Raw genomic sequence first — 19,068 nt, 5'->3', positions numbered from 1 at the left:
GGGTGAAGCCACGGGGAAGCGCTTCCAGGAGCAGATAGCAAGCTACCTGCTCTATTATTTGGTAGGGCGTGTTTTCAAATGGCGTAGCCAATGCCCTACCATTGCCCATAAGGACCAGGCTTGTTTGTTGGTCGGCCGCTCAGGGTCCAACCTCCATTTTTTTATTTTATTCACCTGCCAGTCTGGGGCACCCCTAGGTGGTAAATGAGGCTTTGGTTTCACTGGGAGGCAGGCACTCTCCCTCAAGAGAGCATACTGAGTCCTTTTTGCCTCCCCCCTCCAGGGCAGCCCAATTCTGTGAGCCCCACCCGCGCACTCCCTGGCCTCTCCAGGTGGCCTAGTTATGCGTGCTGGGAGCGGAGCCCGCACCGGGTCACGCCGAACCACAGGGCACTCTCCCTGCCTGCATACTCGGCCCCGGTACACTCCCACCTGAGTGTATTGCAGGTCCTGTCTCCTTCTCTTCTGGGACTTCTCCATCCTGCCAACTACGCCACTGTCACAAGAACGAGACATGGACAGGAAAAGGTTTGGGGCAGCCACCCGTATAATGTGGTATCCTGGCTGCAAAAGTCATTTTAACAAATAATCAGCACTGAAGTGCATTCAACTTAGTCCAAAACAAGACTGAGGAAACAAAGGAAAAGGGGCAGGTTTTAAAGGGGGAGACAGGAAGTGAGGTCATCTGGATCCGGCACGTGGTCTTCCACCATTGGTTCATAGCCGGACGTGACATCAGTGGGACTGGAGCTGGTGTGGCCGACTTCCATTGGCTCAGTCCCGGAAGTGATGTCAGGAGAGCCAGGTGAAATCCCCCGGAAATGGTCTACAGGCAAGGGAGAAAAAGAGTCAGTGCACTCTGCCACACCTCGGCATGCCTCCGAACTGCCTTCACTCAAGCCCTTTAGCTGCCTCACATGCGCACGTGTGTGACAATATATATAAAAATAAAATAGAAATGTCTTTGTGAAATAAAAACTAAATTAAAACTAAAAATACACAATGAAGGAAGTCTAAATCTAAACTGAATTTCCAAGTAAGATCAGAAATAATATAGTAATACAAACTAATATTAAAAGGTAAAACGATAATAACCTTTGTTAGAGTCAATATAAAACATACATAAAATGATACTTTCAAACCTGCTTAATAAGATTTTCAGTTGTGGGGAATTGAGGCCAGTCCAAGATGGTATACCAGTCCATCAAAGGAATAATCAATTTCTTAGGACGTCTGTAGACCCACGGATCTCAGCATGTCAACCTTTGGCATGGCAATTTTACAGAATATGGCTCTGACAGGCACTATAAGTTCCCCAGTTGTTAGAACACTATAAAAAGAATTACGTCAATTATAGACTTTTATTTTAAATACATTTTCATCTTTTATTGCTTAACATATAACAGGATGCATATGTATTTATCTCCAGTTATTTCATACACTCATTGAAGTGTGATATAAGGGAAAACAGTTGTAGTGCAACTAACAGCTTTATGAGAATGTGTTGACTCACTTTTAGGACAGATGACAAAAATTCACACAGCTGAAATAACTGGGCATCCAGACCTAATCTAGGTGACTGTAAACTGCTCCTGACCATTCTTTTAGATTTGTTTGAAAATCTTTTCGTCCTTCAGTGCTGTGAACTCACCTGTGTCCAGACTACTGCTTTTTTACACTAAACTATTTTGCAACTCATTGTTTCTTTTAAATATCAGTAATTTACAATGCTGTAGTGGGCTGTCACCCTGCCCGGGGTTTGTTTCCTGCCTTGTGTCCTGTCTTGGCTGGGATTGGCTCCAGCAGATCCCTGTGACTCTGTAGTTAGGATACAGAGGGTTGGATAATGGATAGATAATTTACTATGTAAAATATAAACTTCACTGTATAAAACAGCTTTTGTCACAGTGGGAAGAAGCTAACAGTACAGTATATACAGAGCAGCATATCAACAAAAATGCCCAAATCTTGGAGTTGCTCCTGATGACATCTTTAAGTTCTTGAAGGAACAGAGATCAGTAATAATCTTCGAATGAGCTTTTCTTCAATTGCAATAGTCTCCTAAAAGATCTAATGCTTTATTTCTTGACTCATTTGTTTTTTTTTTCTAAATGTATGCACATCATAAGCCCAAATCTGTTCCAGACCTTTGCCTTCAGTGCAAGTAGGGGGCCAGTGAGGAAAAGGAAAACGACATACGATCACTCTGGCATGATCTGCAAGTTCAGTCATTAACTTAACCTCCAAAGGTTCCATCTGGGAAATAAATGAAAAAATACACATTTAAAATATGTAATATTATACTAATTATTCACTCAACACTGGACAACAAAGATTTTGCTTCCTGAACACTTTTGAGTATTTTATATGGATTTTGGACTACAGATCCCAAAAATCACCTTTACATTTTTCTGTCATATATCATTGTATTGCATTTGCCCATTATTGTGATTTTCTCTCAGATTTTAAGTACTGTATACATATGCAATTCATCAATTACTGCTGGGAACATCTGTGGTGGTTTAAAAGTAGTGGCACTGCTACTAGAAATCCAGCTTAGATATACAAAGTACTGCTGTTTCATTTGTGAATAGGACAACCATGCTAAAGAGTCTCATTAAAAAGAACTGGCCACTATGTTAGCAATAGTTGAAGGGCAGAAAATTCCAGCACATAAAGTCACTTGTTGACCCAACAAAGATATGTTGACGCCTTTTCATATAAAACTTATACTGATGAAAAATTGTGTGAAACGAGAAAGGGGAAAGATTTCAAAGTTTGAGGCAGATGTTAACACAAATAAACTCATGTTAAGATTAAGGAAGCCATTTTTGTAGGTGCACTAATCAGACATGTCATCAAGGATATTTGTACCAAAGATCTGCTAGTAAGGCCAGAGGACAGTATTCAGAGATATTGTTGAGAATTGTCTTGGCAACTGTCCATCCATTTCATAATCTGTTAATCCAAGGCAGGGTTGAAGGGAAGCTGGAGCCTATCCCAGCAAGCAATGGGTGCAAGGCAAAAGCAGTTAACGTCCGGTCGAACTCTAGGGCCAATTTAGCAACTCCAAATCACAGAACCTGTCTGTCTTTGTACTGTAGGAGAAAAAAAGCACCTGGAGGAAACCCACATAGACACAGGGAGATTGTGCAGAGTTCATGCAAGGAGCACCCAGGACAAGAACCCGGTCTCCTTGTTATGAGACAGCAATGCCACAACTGCGCCACCATTCCTTTCTATTTTGGAAACTATGGGGCACCAAAATACTTCTAGCTGGTTCACAACATGCTTTAATCACACGAAACCATGAAGTACAACATGTTGCTAAAGATTCATTTTCTACATTCACACATGGACTTCTTCCCTGCTAATAATGCAGTCAGTGATTTAAATAATGAAAGGTTTCAGCAGGGCATTGCAACAATAGAACAGTGTTATCAGGGCTAGCTGACCAATTATGGACGATGAAAATGAGAAGCATCAGATGCCGAGTACAAAGGAAAATCAGCATCAGAACATTTTTAACTCAGATGAGCCAATGCAATTTATCAGCATTATATACTGATTAAAAACATTAAGTTCAATAAATTTAACATGTTTCTCCACATTCCTATGTGATACAGTAATCCCTCGCTATATCGCGCTTCGACTTTCGCGGCTTCACTCTATCGCGGATTTTAAATATATATCACGGGTTTTTTCGCTTGTTCGCGGATTTTTGTGGACAATGGGTCTTTTAATTTATGGTACATGCTTCCTCAGTTTGTTTGCCCAGTTGATTTCATACAAGGGACGCTATTGGCAGATGGCTTAGAAGCTACCCAATCAGAGCATGTATTACGTATTAACTAAAACTCTTCAATGCTATAAGATATGCTTCCCGCGTGGTGCTTGATTGTTTGCTTGTCTCTGCCTCTATCTCACCCTCTCTGACATTCTCTGCACCTGACGGAGGGGGTGTGAGCAGAGGTGCTGTTTGCACAGAGGCTGTTTGCTTAGAAGATACGGACGCTCCTCTAAAAAATCCCGCTTTATTGCGGTACTTCGGCAAACTTAAAAGCACACGTATTGATATTTTGATTGTTTGCTTTTCTTTGCGAGCGCTCTCTCTGAAATTCTCTGCACCTGATGCAGATACTCCTTTGAAGATAAGATATGTTTGCATTCTTTTAATTGTGAGAAAGAACTGTCATCTCTGTCTTGTCATGGAGTACAGTTTAAACTTTTGACTAAAGGGTGTTATTTCATGTCTAGAGGGCTCTAATAATGTTAACAGTGTGTGAGAGTTTATAAGGGCTTAAAATATATAAAAATAACTATACAAACATATGGTTTCTACTTCGCGGATTTTCATCTATCGCGGGGGGTTCTGGAACGCAACCCCCGCGATCGAGGAGGGATTACTGTATTCCCAATCTGCAATTATATTTGTTTTTCCGACTGGAAGTGTCTATCAAAATCACCAAACATGTTTCATTTAGAGAGGTTTAGTGCTACCTTGTATGCTGTCACATCCTACTAGTCATATTTAATGACTGTATTTTTAAACATTTTTTTTGTGATTTTTATTTGTGCTTCAAAGCACTACTATACAACAAAAAATAAACACAATCACAAAATTAATCAGATAATGCAACTGTCTGTGCGTGTGTGCATGCGTGAAATCTGATTAGTCAGTTTCACTTTGGTTGCTCAATCAAACGCAATTGAGGCAGGAAGCGCTGCCTACTGAGGAAAGGTGTAGGTGGAATGCTAACAATGACTTTCAAACACGGGAAGTATTTGCAAGAATACAAATGATGTTTTCACAGCCCATCTACCATTAGCATTTGGCAAAAAGTGCACAGGAGGTGAACAACTCACTTCGAAATGTCACAATCTGAGAAGAAGACTTTACAGGAACGCAACTGAGTGAGGAAGAACCAGGCAATACAGGTTGAGACACATGAAGATACAGATGAAAGGTGTAGGATGAATGTGAAGGGTACACATAAGGGAAGAGATATCAGATATTTTTAAAATATATCCTATTACCTGTCTTTGACAGGTAATGTAGCTAGTAAACAAATAAATTTATACAGTAAATTGTGATAGTAAAAGGAAACTTTCAAATTAAGGTCACCTTTGGGCTGTAATATGGTCAACATTTGGCAGCCTGCAGAACTGCAAAACCACTCCAAAAACCTTAAATAACACATCAGCTTTCACTGAATTGCTCCACAACATGTATTTATGTATGTCATTACTCACACAAGGCAGGGCAGGACAGTGTGCCAGTCCATCATAGGACTAGTTTAATGTGGTAGGAAAACAAGAGTACTGGACCAGAAGAAATCCACATGGACTGCGACCAGAAAAGGGGTTCAAAACCAGGACTCTGGAGCTACAAGGCACATTCTCTTCATCAAATCACTGCTTTTATATTGGTGTATAAAATAATCTTCATATGCAAACTCCATACAGACATTACATGCAACCACTGCAGCACCAATTTGTATGTGTGATCTTATACATGGAGAAATTCAGATATGGGGCTATAAAATGTGAAGTGGTTCTAGAACACAGCCATGTGTTCTCCATGGAGCATCATGTGATCCCCCTTTTTGTTGTAATCTTGCAAATTATTTCAGCAGTTGTGGCCTGTGTGGTGTATGGCCGGCCGTTTATCCCGGCCAATACCACCAAGCCGCCAGGTGGAGCCCTCCCTGCAGTATATTGGTTTCCCAAAGACCAGCAGGGCATCATGGACATTGCAGATTTTATACGCAGCCCTGCTGGATTCCATGGGGGCCACTAGGAGACGCTGCAGGGGGGAACAATGGTTATTTACCCTACGCCCCGGAAGTACGTCCAAGTCACATGGACAAGAGGAATGACGTGCTTCCAGGGTGAAGAAAAGGACTTTTTACCTGACCTGGAAGTGATACAAGATCACATGGACTGGGGATTGGGAACACTTCCAGGTCAGGGAATATAAAAGGATTGTGGGAGCTCCCAGATGGCGAGCTGAGTTGGGTGGAAGGGTGGCAACGCGTCTGGGAGTTGGAGGATTGGATTATTGTGTTAATTGTGATTGTTTATGAGTATTGTGGAGGAGAGGGTGCTTTGTGCACTGTGGCAATTTAATAAAGTCATTGTTTGGACTTTTACCTGGTGTCTGGAGTCATGGACAGGGGTTCAAGGGAGCGATAGCGCCCCCAATCTGTCACACCTGTTAGTAATGTGGTTGGATTATGGATATTTTAGTAAAATTGACTCTTTAATTATGTTGAGACTTGTCTTCTAAAGGCAGTGACAAATTTGCACATACATTGTGGAGGATAAACTATAAGTAATGGTTAGTCACATTTAGTACTCATTTGCAGATATCTTTGAACCACTTTACATTGTAAATCTGAATACTCCATATCAATCAGCAACCATCAGGAACGGTATGTAGAGGCTTTGATAGAAATTTCTTGAGGTTAATTCATAGAAAAGAGAGCACTTCCACGGTTCGGCATTCAGGATGGATGAATCACCCTGGTGATTTGGAGGACTTTGATGGAGGCTGGCATAAGGGCTGATGACACTGGGGCAGTTTCAACTGTTGACCAACTGAAGGCCTTCATCTCTTCGCAAAGCACCATTCTAAGTGTGACTTTGAATGCAACAATACAAAGAAGTTTTTCAGATCTTCATGTGGACATTGTCAAAATCAGAAACGAACAATAGAAATTCTCGTCCATCTTTATGCAGGTTTTTACTCAAGTGGAGCAGAATTAGGCTAAGATTTGCTCTCTGCATGAGGAAACACAAACTCACCGGGAGAAATTCTGTGAACAAGAAGATAGAGGTAGGAGAGACAAAATTAAATTAAAATGCCGATAGGGGGAATATGCTTTATTTCCTGGAAAAACAATGACCTGTATAAGTTCCCTAACTTCAGGCCTGAAGTAATGTGGGCACATAGGATATATTCAAGGGACAGCAACACTACCCATCTGTATCTAATTATAGTCAAGCTGCTCCATTACTCTGACAGAACTGCCTTACGGAAGGAGGCATGTAAACTTCAAAATGTAACCTATGAAGGACAGAAGATCTATTTCTACACCGATTATTCAGCGCTCAAGCACACAAGACCATGTCTCCGGTGAAAAAGAAGGCTTGATAACTCAGCCTCCCTTAATTTCCTGATTTATCCAGTTTAGTTTCGGATCTCCTTTTCATGAGGGCACCAGCTGTACCATGACCCTCAACAAGTGATTAATTTCCTAGACTTATTTTCATCTACTGGTACCTGGTCGATTTGACTGATTTACATACAATATTCTGGTACCATTTAAGTATCTTCCTAAACATTGATCTGTAATCGCAATGTATATATATATATATATATATATATATATATATGAATAACTCTTTGGTTTTATTGAGGGTTTTAAAACTCACTTGTTATGGTCAGAGAATTGTCAGGGTTGGGAAGAAACAGGACATGGGCCTACAATACTCCAGCAAGTGTGCTGTTTGTTGGGGGTTTCCCTCACCCCACAGTTGTGTAATATCTATCTGTGTATTAATTTCCTTTTCAGATATGTTCTCTCAAATTTTTGCTACACTGACCTTTGTGATGTGAATGAGGGGGTTACAGTGGGATTGTTTGCCAAGCTCTCTCTGTAAATGCCCACCTGTGGGCACTACCTGTTGGTTTCTTTCCATTATTTGTTTAAAGAGACCTCAGTTCATTATTTTGTGTTGTTTCTGTTAAATGTATATTAGTAGGAAGGGGGCTGGGATTCTTGAGCTATTTTCTACATTGTATGTGGTTGCTGGTGGACCACTGAACAAACACATTCGGTACTCTTTACTGTGCTTTCTTTACAGCTAACCTTTGTTATCTCTTCCCGCTCCTCTCTGTTGGCTAATCTGTCTTTTGCAGGAAACTAAGGTAGCTGTCTTTCACTTTCAAGCGTTCAACTGTTGCTGATTTATAATTCCCACAATAAGGTAGATATAGTCTCTTTGCAAGAATCCCATCTTTTGGCCAAAGACGTTCACAGGGTGTTGTCTAAGCATTACTGTGTGGTTGCATCCTCCTTTGCCATGAGTAAGAAGTACAGAGTTTTGGTATTAGTTTGCCGTTCTTGGTCCTAGAGGAGATCCGGAGGGCAGGTTTTATTATGTTTTGTTGGAGATTGGTGGAAGGAAATTTGACAGTGTTTCAGTTTACAGCCCAACTCCATATAATAATGCATTTTTCTTTGATAGTAACAAACACATCCTTTCCTTTTCTGAATACCAACTAATCATTGGAATGGATGCAAATGCATTTACTGCTCGATAAATCACCTTCTATGATTAAACAATGCATTCCCCCCTCTTCACACACGCTTGCCAAATTTGTTATGGATCTAAACCTCATAGACTCTTTCAGGTTATTAAATCCCTCCGTGAAAGAATTTTCCTTCTTCTCTCCACATTGCACATCTTTTTCCAGAACAGACTATATCCTCATTTCAAAACCTCTTGCCCCCTGCACAATGAATGCATTTTTACCCTTATCCTCTTTGTCCAACCACCAGTGTGTTAATCACCATTTTTCTCCCTTTTGTCCTCCAAGCCTCCTTGCTGGCATTTTAATAATTCTCTAATTCAGAATGCAGATTTTATTGAACAAACCTCCGTTAAACTTGAGTACTTTGTAGCTCTGAACAAAGACTCTGTTCAGGATGCAGCTTATGTTTGGCTAGCTATTAACACTAGAATTACCACAGCCTATGAAAAAACTCATAGATCCGTCCCACCTTAAATCATTTCTCACCTCTCCATCAGTGTCTTTTGTCCTTTAAATGTGTTGATAAGCAGCAAGCAGTCTGCTATCACATCCCCCACCGGGGCACAGTTTTCTCAGCTCAAGTCTGCTTACCTGCGTGTCAGTTGCTTGGAATTGAGAAGTGAAGAAGAGTGAGAAGTCAAGCAAAATCACACCTTTTATAAATACTATATCATTATTTGGAACACATGCATTTCATGTGTGTTCCGTGTCTACAAGGATCTATGTAAACACCGTTAAAAAAGAAAAGTTTTTCACGTTTTAGTAATAATTGACAAAATGTAGACATGAAGTTTATAATGTGTGAAGCCTGAAGTCCAAATATCAAAGAAACACTTTCACAAAAGGTACAAATATAACAGAACAAGTGCGCTTTTATTCAAAAATATAACTGCAGAAAAACAACATGCGTTAGGGTGTGACATTGACACGCATTTACTACAACTGCTTCGGTGGTGCAACGGTATCAACTGTTGACTGGTAATCAAAGCTTCACGGGTTTGATCCCCAACGAGTCCATTTTGAGAAGTCAGCTGCTTTTATTCTTAATATTTTAGAATAAAAACATACATTTGATTTCAGTCTGTAACAGCCGGTGTAAATGTGTGATACTTATAAAGGTAAGCTTTTGGGTTTTTTTTTTTATTCAGTTTCATTCTCTCGTCGTGTTACGGAGAGATGAGAAGCGATTTAAGGTGGGATGGATCTACGAGTTTTTTCGTAGGCTCTGGTAGTTCTAGTGTTAACGGACATATTCAAGACCTGGCAATTGCTTTTGCGTCCAGTTTATCCCGTATGGCGCGCATGAGTATTGATGATCTTGAGAAATGTCAAGAATATTTTGGAAAATGTTCACCCATGTATTTCTGATCCACTACACGATCTAAAAATTACACAAACCAGAGCCAAGCTAAATGGCCTCCTCATGAGGTGTGCAGAGTTTAAAGTTCATCACACATACACCCATTACTATCTCTCTGGTACTAAGCTGAGCAAGCTGTTAGCATTTAGATTATGTAGATTCAACTCATTAGCTTATATTCCCCAAGTTAAGTTGAAATCTGGTAATACGACTAATGACCCCTTGGAAACTAGTAACAGTTTCCTTGACTTTTTATTGTGAACTTTTCACTTCCAGTGAACTGCCCATTTTTGATGTAGTAGATGGTTTTCTCAAATCTATTGACTTACCAAAATTCTCAAAATTTGAAAATTTTGGCCCATTTAAAAGTCCTGGTCTCAAATGATGAAATCAATACTGCCTTAAACTTATTTGAAAAAGCAAATCCTTTGGTCCAAACGGTATACAGCCAGAAATATTGCATATTCCACAATTTGGCCACAAGTATCAAGCTTACTGTTTCAAGTGATCAATGTGTCTCTCTACTCATCTAACTTACACTTAACACAATTAATCTATTATATTGCTCATCCTCAAGCAGGTAAAGATCCCACACTGTCTTCCATTTACTTTCCATTGCAATTTATGAACTTAAGTTCATAAACACTAAGTTATTAGCCCAAGTTTTTGCTCTCCAACTCAAATCTTAATTCCAAAACTAATTCAGTCAACCAGACTGGTTTTGTGGTGTCTCATTACACAGCTGACAACATGCACTGGCTTTGACACATTTTATGTGTTATTCCTTCGGCCACCTCTGAAGGAGCACCACCTCCGGCAGCGCACTTCTCACTTGATGTAGAAAAGGCCTTTGACAGGATGGACTGGAAGTTTCTGTGAAGAGTCATGAGTGAATGGGGTTTAATTCTATATTTATTAACATGATTGAATCATTGTATGCCTGTCATAAGGCTTCTGTTTTAACAAACTCGTATCTGTCATGTTCCTATCCTGTGTTCAAGGAGGCTAGGCAAGCTTGTCTGTAACCTCTCTTGCTTTATATTATCTCACCCTGTGTGCATTAGATGGTTTTATGCCTATGCTAGCTCATAACAGTCCACAATGTATCCTTATATGCTGACATCATTCTTCTTTTTCCAGTAAATGCTCCTTCTGTCATCCCTCCCACATTAACATTATATCACACGTACAAATACTTATCAGGCTATAAAATCAATTGGAGCAAATCTGCACTGCTCCCTATAAATCATACCTGTCAATCTCTTTCTTTTCCTTCCAGCTGTTAACTCTTTCAAATATTGTACGGTCAAACTTCCACACCTTGTTAAAGAAGTAAAACAGTCAATGCACTCTTGGAATAATCTCTCTCTGTCTCTCCTTTCAGACTCATTTGGCAATCATTAACATGAGTATTGTACCTCATTTAAATTTTGTTAGCTCAATGGTCCTTTTTCCCCCACCTTTCTCCTTTTGGTTCCAGGACAGATCAGCCATCAGCTCCATTTCGTGGAACGGAAAAAGACATGATATCAAACACTCCATCTTGATTCAAGCCAGGAGGTATCTCTCTTCTGGATTTTAAATTGTACCATTGGGTATATGTCCTTCACCCGATATCCCTGTGGCTGAATCTCCCACTTTCCCCTCCGTCCTGGGTACTTATAGAAACAAACCTTGTTCCCCCTCCGCCCCATCCCACCCCAATTTTCTGCAAAAGCTACCATTTATTAGGTTAAAAAGAAATAAGGGAGTAGCCAAATATAATTCTCTTATAAAATATGTTCTGCATGTTTGGTACAAAGGAGAAAAGCCTCTTGGTTCCATACAGCTCTGGCACTCCCTCACACCTTTCACAATAGCTCTCTAAACATTGGTGGGCAACCCATCTCTTATTCACTTTGGGATTTGCATGATATCAGCACACTCAGCGATTTGTTTGATGAAACCGGGCTTGCCTCTTTTCAGTTTCTAAAAGACAAATATTCTATTCCTCCCCTCTCCTTCTTTCTGTTTACAGGTTTAATCAGTTCTCTGGATGTATGAAGTAAGTTTTTCTGCCCTGTTCCCAACTATCCATTACTTGGATACGTTTTCTTGCCTTCATTTTCCACTAAATGTTTTTCTTCTTTGTACATCCATCTTCCATTTCTACACCCGTACCAATCACTCAAAAAAGGATTAGTGATCTTTCCCTATCACTGCCATTGTGATGGAACACAATTTTACAAGACATTAAAAATTCCTCTAGTAACTCTAACTATCAGCGCATCCCTAGAAAGCATTTCCTGATGGGTCTAGCCACTGGTCTACTCTGCCACCAGTGCTCCCTTAATGTGTAGGGCACCTTTCTCCACACATTCTGGGAATGGCCTACTGTTGCGGTTCTTTTGATTTCAGCTGCTTCTTCGCTATCCTCCATCTTATCTATGTCTATTCCTAGCTCTACTATTACTACACTTCTGTTACATTTTTCTACTATCTTTCTTTCTCTTAACTACCAATACATTATCTCATTGGCCACAACAGCAGCCAAAGGGCTAATTATTTCCCAATGGAAGAATCCTGAACCTATCACTTTCTCAATCTGGAAGTCCTCGTTTTACAATCTTGCTTTTTTAGAATTGTCAGCCACACGGGTTAATGGGGTACCTGCGCATACTATTAGTAAATCAGAAAACACTCTCTCTTTGATCACGTCATGGCCTACTGTGTATCAGTAATGTCAGCTTGACACTATTTTATTAGATCTTTTAGTTCAGCCAGGCATGTGGGCCTGTGGAATTTGTCAGTGACCTGTGTGCTTTATCAATTCTAATTTAATTCATTTTTTTAAAATAGCTCCAGGGTGGGTTTAGGATGGGCACCGGTGGAAGGGTTTTCTTCAAATTTCATACATGTAAATGTTTTCTTTCTTTTTTTTTTAATTTGTAATTGTCTCTTACAGGAAAATTTATTAAAAGAATGAAAAACAATGTGCATCTGTGTAACACTGGGCAGGAAATACATTTTTTCAGAAGGTGGTTAACACTTGCCTTGCAAATATTAGTAAGAAAAAAAAGATAATGTTAACTACTATGGGTGCCACAGCAATAACAAAGTTTAGCAGCTCTTATAAATATACTTCTGAACTAAAATGTTAGCTTCCTGCCTGGTTTCAGAATAATGTTAGCTTAATTTGACTGTTTCATACACCAATATACTGCAAAATCTTCAGTTTGCTGAAGGGAAGGTGGTAGTGCTGTTAATGTTATCGCAATATGGCTGTAGAGTCCTGGGTTTAAATCTCGGCCCAGTCATCGTCTGTGTGGAGTTCTAACAATTCTCATTACAATTGTGCAGGTTGCGTCCCACATCTTAAAGACAGACTGGTAAGTGATTGTTAATGTAAGGGTTTCCCAAGTTCAGCCCTGGAGGTCCAAAGTGGATTTTGCTTCAGCTCAGTTGCTTAATTAGAAACTGGTCCCCACTGATAACAAAATAAGTTATCTTATTGTATGAACTGTTGGTGCTTTCATTTTCCCCTGTCAGGCTATATTATAGGTTCTTCCATTTTCAAAAACACACAGGAATCCCCGTTTTATGAGGGTGTATGAGTTTAAAAAAAAAAACTTTATTATACAATGTGAAGTATGACCTGGTATGGTCCCCACTCCCTTAACTGGTCAGGATTCGTAGAAAACCGACGTTCAAGAAGGGAAAACAATATCTTCTTTCCATGCCAGGACCTGGATGCGGAAGAATGTTACAGCAGCTACACGGGGGCTGGCATCCTAATAACCACTGAGTGACACTCGGATTGGACGTTGGAGCAGGAAAGGACATTACAGTGGGCAACTGTGCCATGGCCTGCTAGAGTGCCCCCCTGTACATTGGGTGGCAGCATCTCATCCCATTATGGACACCTGTAGGACAGCATTGAAGCTGTGCTTTCATGGGCCTACCCTGTTGGGTTCTCTGGGAGCCACCAGGGGAAACTGTAATCCTGCCTAACCTGGAAGTACTTCCTGGAGGTGACAGATTAAGCACCAGAAGTACTCCCAGGTCCAGAGTTAAAAGAGAGCCCTAGGCGGGAGAGGAGCTGGACAACACTCCTCTGGGAGATGTGGTGGAAAAGGGAGTGACTGATGGTATTACTGGGCTGTAGCATATTGTATTAGAGCTGCTACGACACTGAAGGAAGGAAGTTTGTAAAAGACTCATGTTATTGTAAATAAAAGTCCTAGATACAGTGCATCCGGAAAGTATTCACAGCACATCACTTTTTTCACTTTTTGTTATGTTACAGCCTTATTCCAAAATGGATTAAATTCATTTTTTTCCCACAGAATTTTACACACAACACCCCATAATGACAACATGAAAAAGGTTTACTTGAGATTTTTGCAAATTTATTAAAAATAAAAAAACTGAGAAAGCACATGTACATAAGTATTCACAGACTTTGCCATGAAACTCAAAATTGAGCTCAGGTGCATCCTGTTTCCCCTGATCATCCTTGAGATGTTTCTGCAGCTTACTTGGAGTCCACCTGTGGTAAATTCAGTTGATTGGACATGATTTGGAAAGGCACACACCTGTCTATATAAGGTCCCACAGTTGACAGTTCATGTCAGAGCACAAACCAAGCATGAAGTCAAAGGAATTGTCTGTAGACCTCCGAGACAGGATTGTCTCGAGGCACAAATCTGGGGAAGGTTACAGAAAAATTTCTGCTGCTTTGAAGGGCCCAATGAGCACAGTGGCCTCCATCATCCATAAGTGAAAGAAGTTCGAAACCACCTGGACTCTTCCTAGAGCTGGCCGGCCATCTAAACTGAGCGATTGGGGGAGAAGGGCCTTAGTCAGGAAGGTGACCAAGAACCCAATGGTCACTCTGTCAGAGCTCCAGAGGTCCTCTGTGGAGAGAGGAGAACCTTCCAGAAGGACAACCATCTTTGCAGCAATCCACCAATCAGGCCTGTATGGTAGAGTGACCAGAAGGAAGCCACTCCTTAGTAAAAGGTACATGGCAGCCCACCTGGAGTTTGCTAAAAGGCACCTGAAAGACTCTCAGACCATAAGAAACAAAATTCTCTGGTCTGATGAGACAAAGATTGAACTCTTTGGTGTGAATGCCAGGCGTCATATTTGGAGGAAACCAAGCACCGCTCATCACCAGGCCAATACCATCTCTACAGTGAATCATGGTGGTGGCAGCATCATGTTGTGGGGATGTTTTTTTTAGCGGTAGGAACTGGGAGACTAGTCAGGATAAAGGGAAAGATGACTGCAGCAATGTACAGAGACATCCTGGATGAAAACCTGCTCCAGAGCACTCTTGACCTCAGACTGGGGCGACGGTTCATCTTTCAACAGAACAACGACCCTAAGCACACAGCCAAGATATCAAAGGAGTGGCTTCAGGACAACTCTGTGAATGTCCTTGAGTGGCCCAGCCAGAGCCCAGACTTGAATCCGATTGAACATCTCTGGAGAGATCTTAAAATGGCTGTGCACTGACGCTTCCCATCCAACCTGATGGAGCTTGAGAGGTGCTGCAAAGAGGAATGGGCAAAACTGGCCAAGGATAGGTGTGCCAAGCTTGCGGCATCATATTCAGAAAGACTTGCAGCTGTAATTGCTGCCAAAGGTGCATCGACAAACTATTGGGTAAAGGCTGCAAATACTTATGTACATTACATAAACATTATAATGGATAATTATACCCTACTCCCACACTGTTGACCAATCCCAATAGTTTTTGGTTCCCCTCGTATTTGTTTTGTGGTGGACTAGTGTCTTATTGTGGGTTGCTGCCTGGCTTGTGTCATTTACTCCAACAATAGACTCCAGTGTCCCTACAACCATGTAATGAACAAGTTCAAAAAATGAATGAAAAATCAGTGGTAGTAAACAACTGTGAAGGCTAGAAAATGGCAGTATTCCATTAGTATGAGGCTACTAAATTTCCTGCCAGAGAAATTATTTTTGAGGCTTTAATAGTTCAATGAGCAATTTTTCATCATAGTAACCTTCAATGAATGTTCTGTGAAAACATCACACTTTTATGAGTACAGGAATTTTCTTTAGAGGGAAACATCAATTGGATAGTTTCCATAATAAAGGCATAATAAATATAGGACAGCAAGGAAAGTAATTAAGCAAGAAGTAGCTAAATTTGTTTTTGTTTTTAAGAATCCTGAGTCATGTTATTTCTTTTTTTTCACACCCAACTTTCCATCCGAAGTAGATATTCATGGGTAACTGAAACTTAACACTTACACTACTATGATGCCTTTTAAGTTTTCTTTAAAACAACCAAATTATTTATCAATTAATTTTAGGGTAATGTAAAACTGTGTGCATTCAAGTTTATGTCATGGATATAGCCTGGTGAAGAAACAGTCATTGCATTCAGGTGTGAGAGAAGGGTTTTGTGGTCTATCGGAACCAGTGTGCCACTTTTGCATACGAGATGCATGAACTAACCACAGCATACTTACCTGTTAGCATAATGGCTATAGTTAAGCATAGTGGTAGAAACATTAAGTGTTTTGCAGCAGTGAGGTAAGGGGAGCTTGTGAAGATACAGGTGAGCATGGATTGTTCAAATTATTAGTAGACAATGACCCAAAACACATTAAAGCAATGGAATGGCTGTGCTAAAGGAAGCCTAGTGCCTTTGGGAGACCCTGTTTATCCCAGACCTGAGCCTGTGATTAGCAAAATGAAAGGCTATGAGCTGCAGTATTTCATACTGCACTGCCTAGCTGTGTTGCATTGGTAGACAATTACTCAAAATGACTCATGGTTGCTATTTCTGCAAAATGTGTTTCCTTTGACTCAAAGGGTGTGCGAGCATATTCTATTAAATCAATCTACCCTGTATATGTATTTCCTATATTCTATTACAGTTTTTCTCAATTGCTAAAACACAATTTCTGAAACCTTGCTCCATTTTCTGAAACCATTAAATGCAAAACCTTATCTTTAAGCACTATTTACAAAACCTTTGACTCCTCTTGAAAAATGAAACTTTCGCCTAAAAACAGTTTTACCTGTGTTCAAAATCAAGCACTGCTCTCAAATCAAAAACAAAGTGATCAAAATGATATACACTATCAAGCAGTCAGTAAACAATACATCAAAAAACAGAAAACACATTGTTCAAAACATAGTTCTTAGGGAGAAGCAAATTTTAATCTCAATGTTTTGGGCCATACAATTTGTTCATTGTACAGTAAACAGCATACAATGCACTGTACTACATTATACAATACTAAATGGGACAAAAATCAAAAGGAGTAAACGTGATCAACTGTACCTGTTCTCTTCTCTGAACGTCCTTACTATGGTGGACACAGAAAATCGTCTCAAATTGGGTTGTACTCTTAGTCCTGCTTCCCTCATTGTCAGTCCATGGACAAGAACATGGACTAGGACTGTTGCTCGAATTTCATCAGATATTTCCACTCTTTGTCTTCCTCTTCCTCTTCCTTGCCGCCCTCCTTCTCTTCCTCGCCCTCTTCCGCTTTCTTGTCGTCCTCCTCCTCCTCCTCCTCCTCATCGCCCACCTCGCATACGCACTTGTCCTCTCACATTGTTTCTTCTATCCATGCTCAGACTTTCTCCTTTCTACCTTCAACAACCTGTTTACTCTCTGAATTGGCTTATATTGGTTGTGTCACATCATTTGAAACAGGCGACATCAATTTTGAGTGGTTGTGTTTAATCAATGACATGTTTTCTCTAATTGTATTTGAGCGTTGCTACTTGTGTTTACCAGTATGGATGACGTGTGCATTAGAGTGTAGAATGTGTCTTGAGAATGAGAATGTGTTTAGAGTTTTGCTGAAAAGTCTAAGTAAGATCTGCATATTGTGTTTTACCATGTGAAATGGTTTAAGGTATTGACAACAGACTGCACAATTAGCTAAATGCGGCCAGGCAACTGAGAATTTTCTTAAGCCAATGGGTTTTAGTGTTTTAGCAATTGAGAAAAACTGTAAATATATCTCTTTCTATATGAAAAATTAAAAAGACGACAGCACTGCTGCAGGGCACAATTTTACATAATAACCCTTTTAGATTAAGCCACAAGAAAGATTGCATAAAACAAATAAAAGGGGCAATGGGGAACAACAAGTAATTTAACAGGAATGGTGGCAGTGATAAGCTGTGATATGTAAGGTCTTCAGGTTTGTGTAATACAGTACAGGCTACCTAGCCTTTTTAATGTCAGCTGGGGTCCTGTGGAAAAAAAAAAACAAAACTCCCCATACCAGTGATTCCTGGATGAGGAAACGGGTAACTTTAACATGAGAGCTTTCTGCCATGCCTTTACATTAAAAAGGTAAAGGTCAATCAATTTACTGCCATGAGAAACTCCTTTTAAAAACTGGATGTGGTCCACCATGGTGTATGGGAGGTAAAAGAACAACAGAAAAAGATTACCAAAGAATTGGCAGGTTCTGGAATGGCAAGCCACAAGCCAATCTAAATTATTATAGTAAGACAGAAACAGAAGAAATAAGGTTCACTTTATAGGTATCAAGGAAAATTTGGGAGGATGAGATCCTATATTGTTGTTGATAAAACTGTGGCCAGCTATTTTTCCTTGGGCTATGAGACTTTCCTCAGTAGCCACACAATACCATAGGATATACACCCCTAGTGATAAAGTCCTAGACCACTAATTATGCAGTTTATAGATTGGATTGGCTGTCAAGTTTGTGAAGTCATGAAGACAAGAAATTTTCCAAGTTACTATCTGAAGGGAAGCATATTCACCTGTTTTCAGATTTTACTTGAGAAGTGGGTTTGCAACCCTTTCTTCATTATCCAGCTGGTACCACACCTTCTCTTTGAAGACCTGAAAAAAGGTGCAGAAGCTGCTGATATTTTGTATGCAATGGGTACCTTTTTAATTTAATAGTCACTACTGCTAATCTTTTTCAAAGAGTTGTCTCTTTATCCAGTGTCTTTTCAGATGGCTATTAATTTATAATTTTGTATTGTACACAAGCTAGCCCCATGTTATTACTATTTGAACTAGATATTTTACATTTGAGCATGCTGAGGCATATATATTGTGGTCCCCGGCCGGGGCCTGTAAGGCCTGGACTGTGGGAAATCGGTGCAAGAGGCACTGGGGTTTTGTGCACGTGACTTTTGTTTGTATATATTGTAAATAAACGGTGTGTTGGGTGAAACAAAGATGTTCGTCTGTCTGTGTCCAGGCCAGCGTTCACAATATATACATATACAGTGATCCCTCTTTATATCGCGCTTCAACTTTCGCGGCTTCACTCCATCACGGATTTTAAATGTAAGCATATCTAAATATATAGCGCGGATTTTTGCGCTGGTTCGTGGATTTCTGTGGACAATGGGTCTTTTAATTTAAAGT

At 40.2% G+C, this 19,068-nt stretch overlaps 1 protein-coding gene across 6 annotated transcripts in view; it reads right to left on the bottom strand.

The window, feature by feature from the left end:
• Nucleotides 1–1,347: 1,347 nt before the first annotated feature.
• si:dkey-190g11.3 (uncharacterized protein LOC567059 homolog) overlaps nt 1,348–19,068 on the bottom strand; it is a 50,948-nt gene continuing 33,227 nt past the window's right edge. For 3 of the 6 annotated variants that reach the window (XM_039758740.1, XM_039758742.1, XM_039758741.1), the window contains one exon: nt 1,348–2,256. In XM_039758740.1, the coding sequence (XP_039614674.1) occupies nt 2,071–2,256 (186 nt within the window). In that variant the 3' untranslated portion in view covers nt 1,348–2,070. Of the gene's footprint in view, nt 2,257–16,850; nt 18,532–19,068 lie in introns of those variants that run through there. The other 3 variants (XM_039758744.1, XM_039758745.1, XM_039758743.1) reach the window with 3 other exon arrangements.

Source organism: Polypterus senegalus, chromosome 7 (assembly GCF_016835505.1).
Source record: "Polypterus senegalus isolate Bchr_013 chromosome 7, ASM1683550v1, whole genome shotgun sequence".
In the NCBI taxonomy this organism is placed as follows: domain Eukaryota; kingdom Metazoa; phylum Chordata; class Cladistia; order Polypteriformes; family Polypteridae; genus Polypterus; species Polypterus senegalus.
Note: the sequence above shows the minus strand (reverse complement) of the source record. Positions and strands in the feature narration are given on the sequence as shown.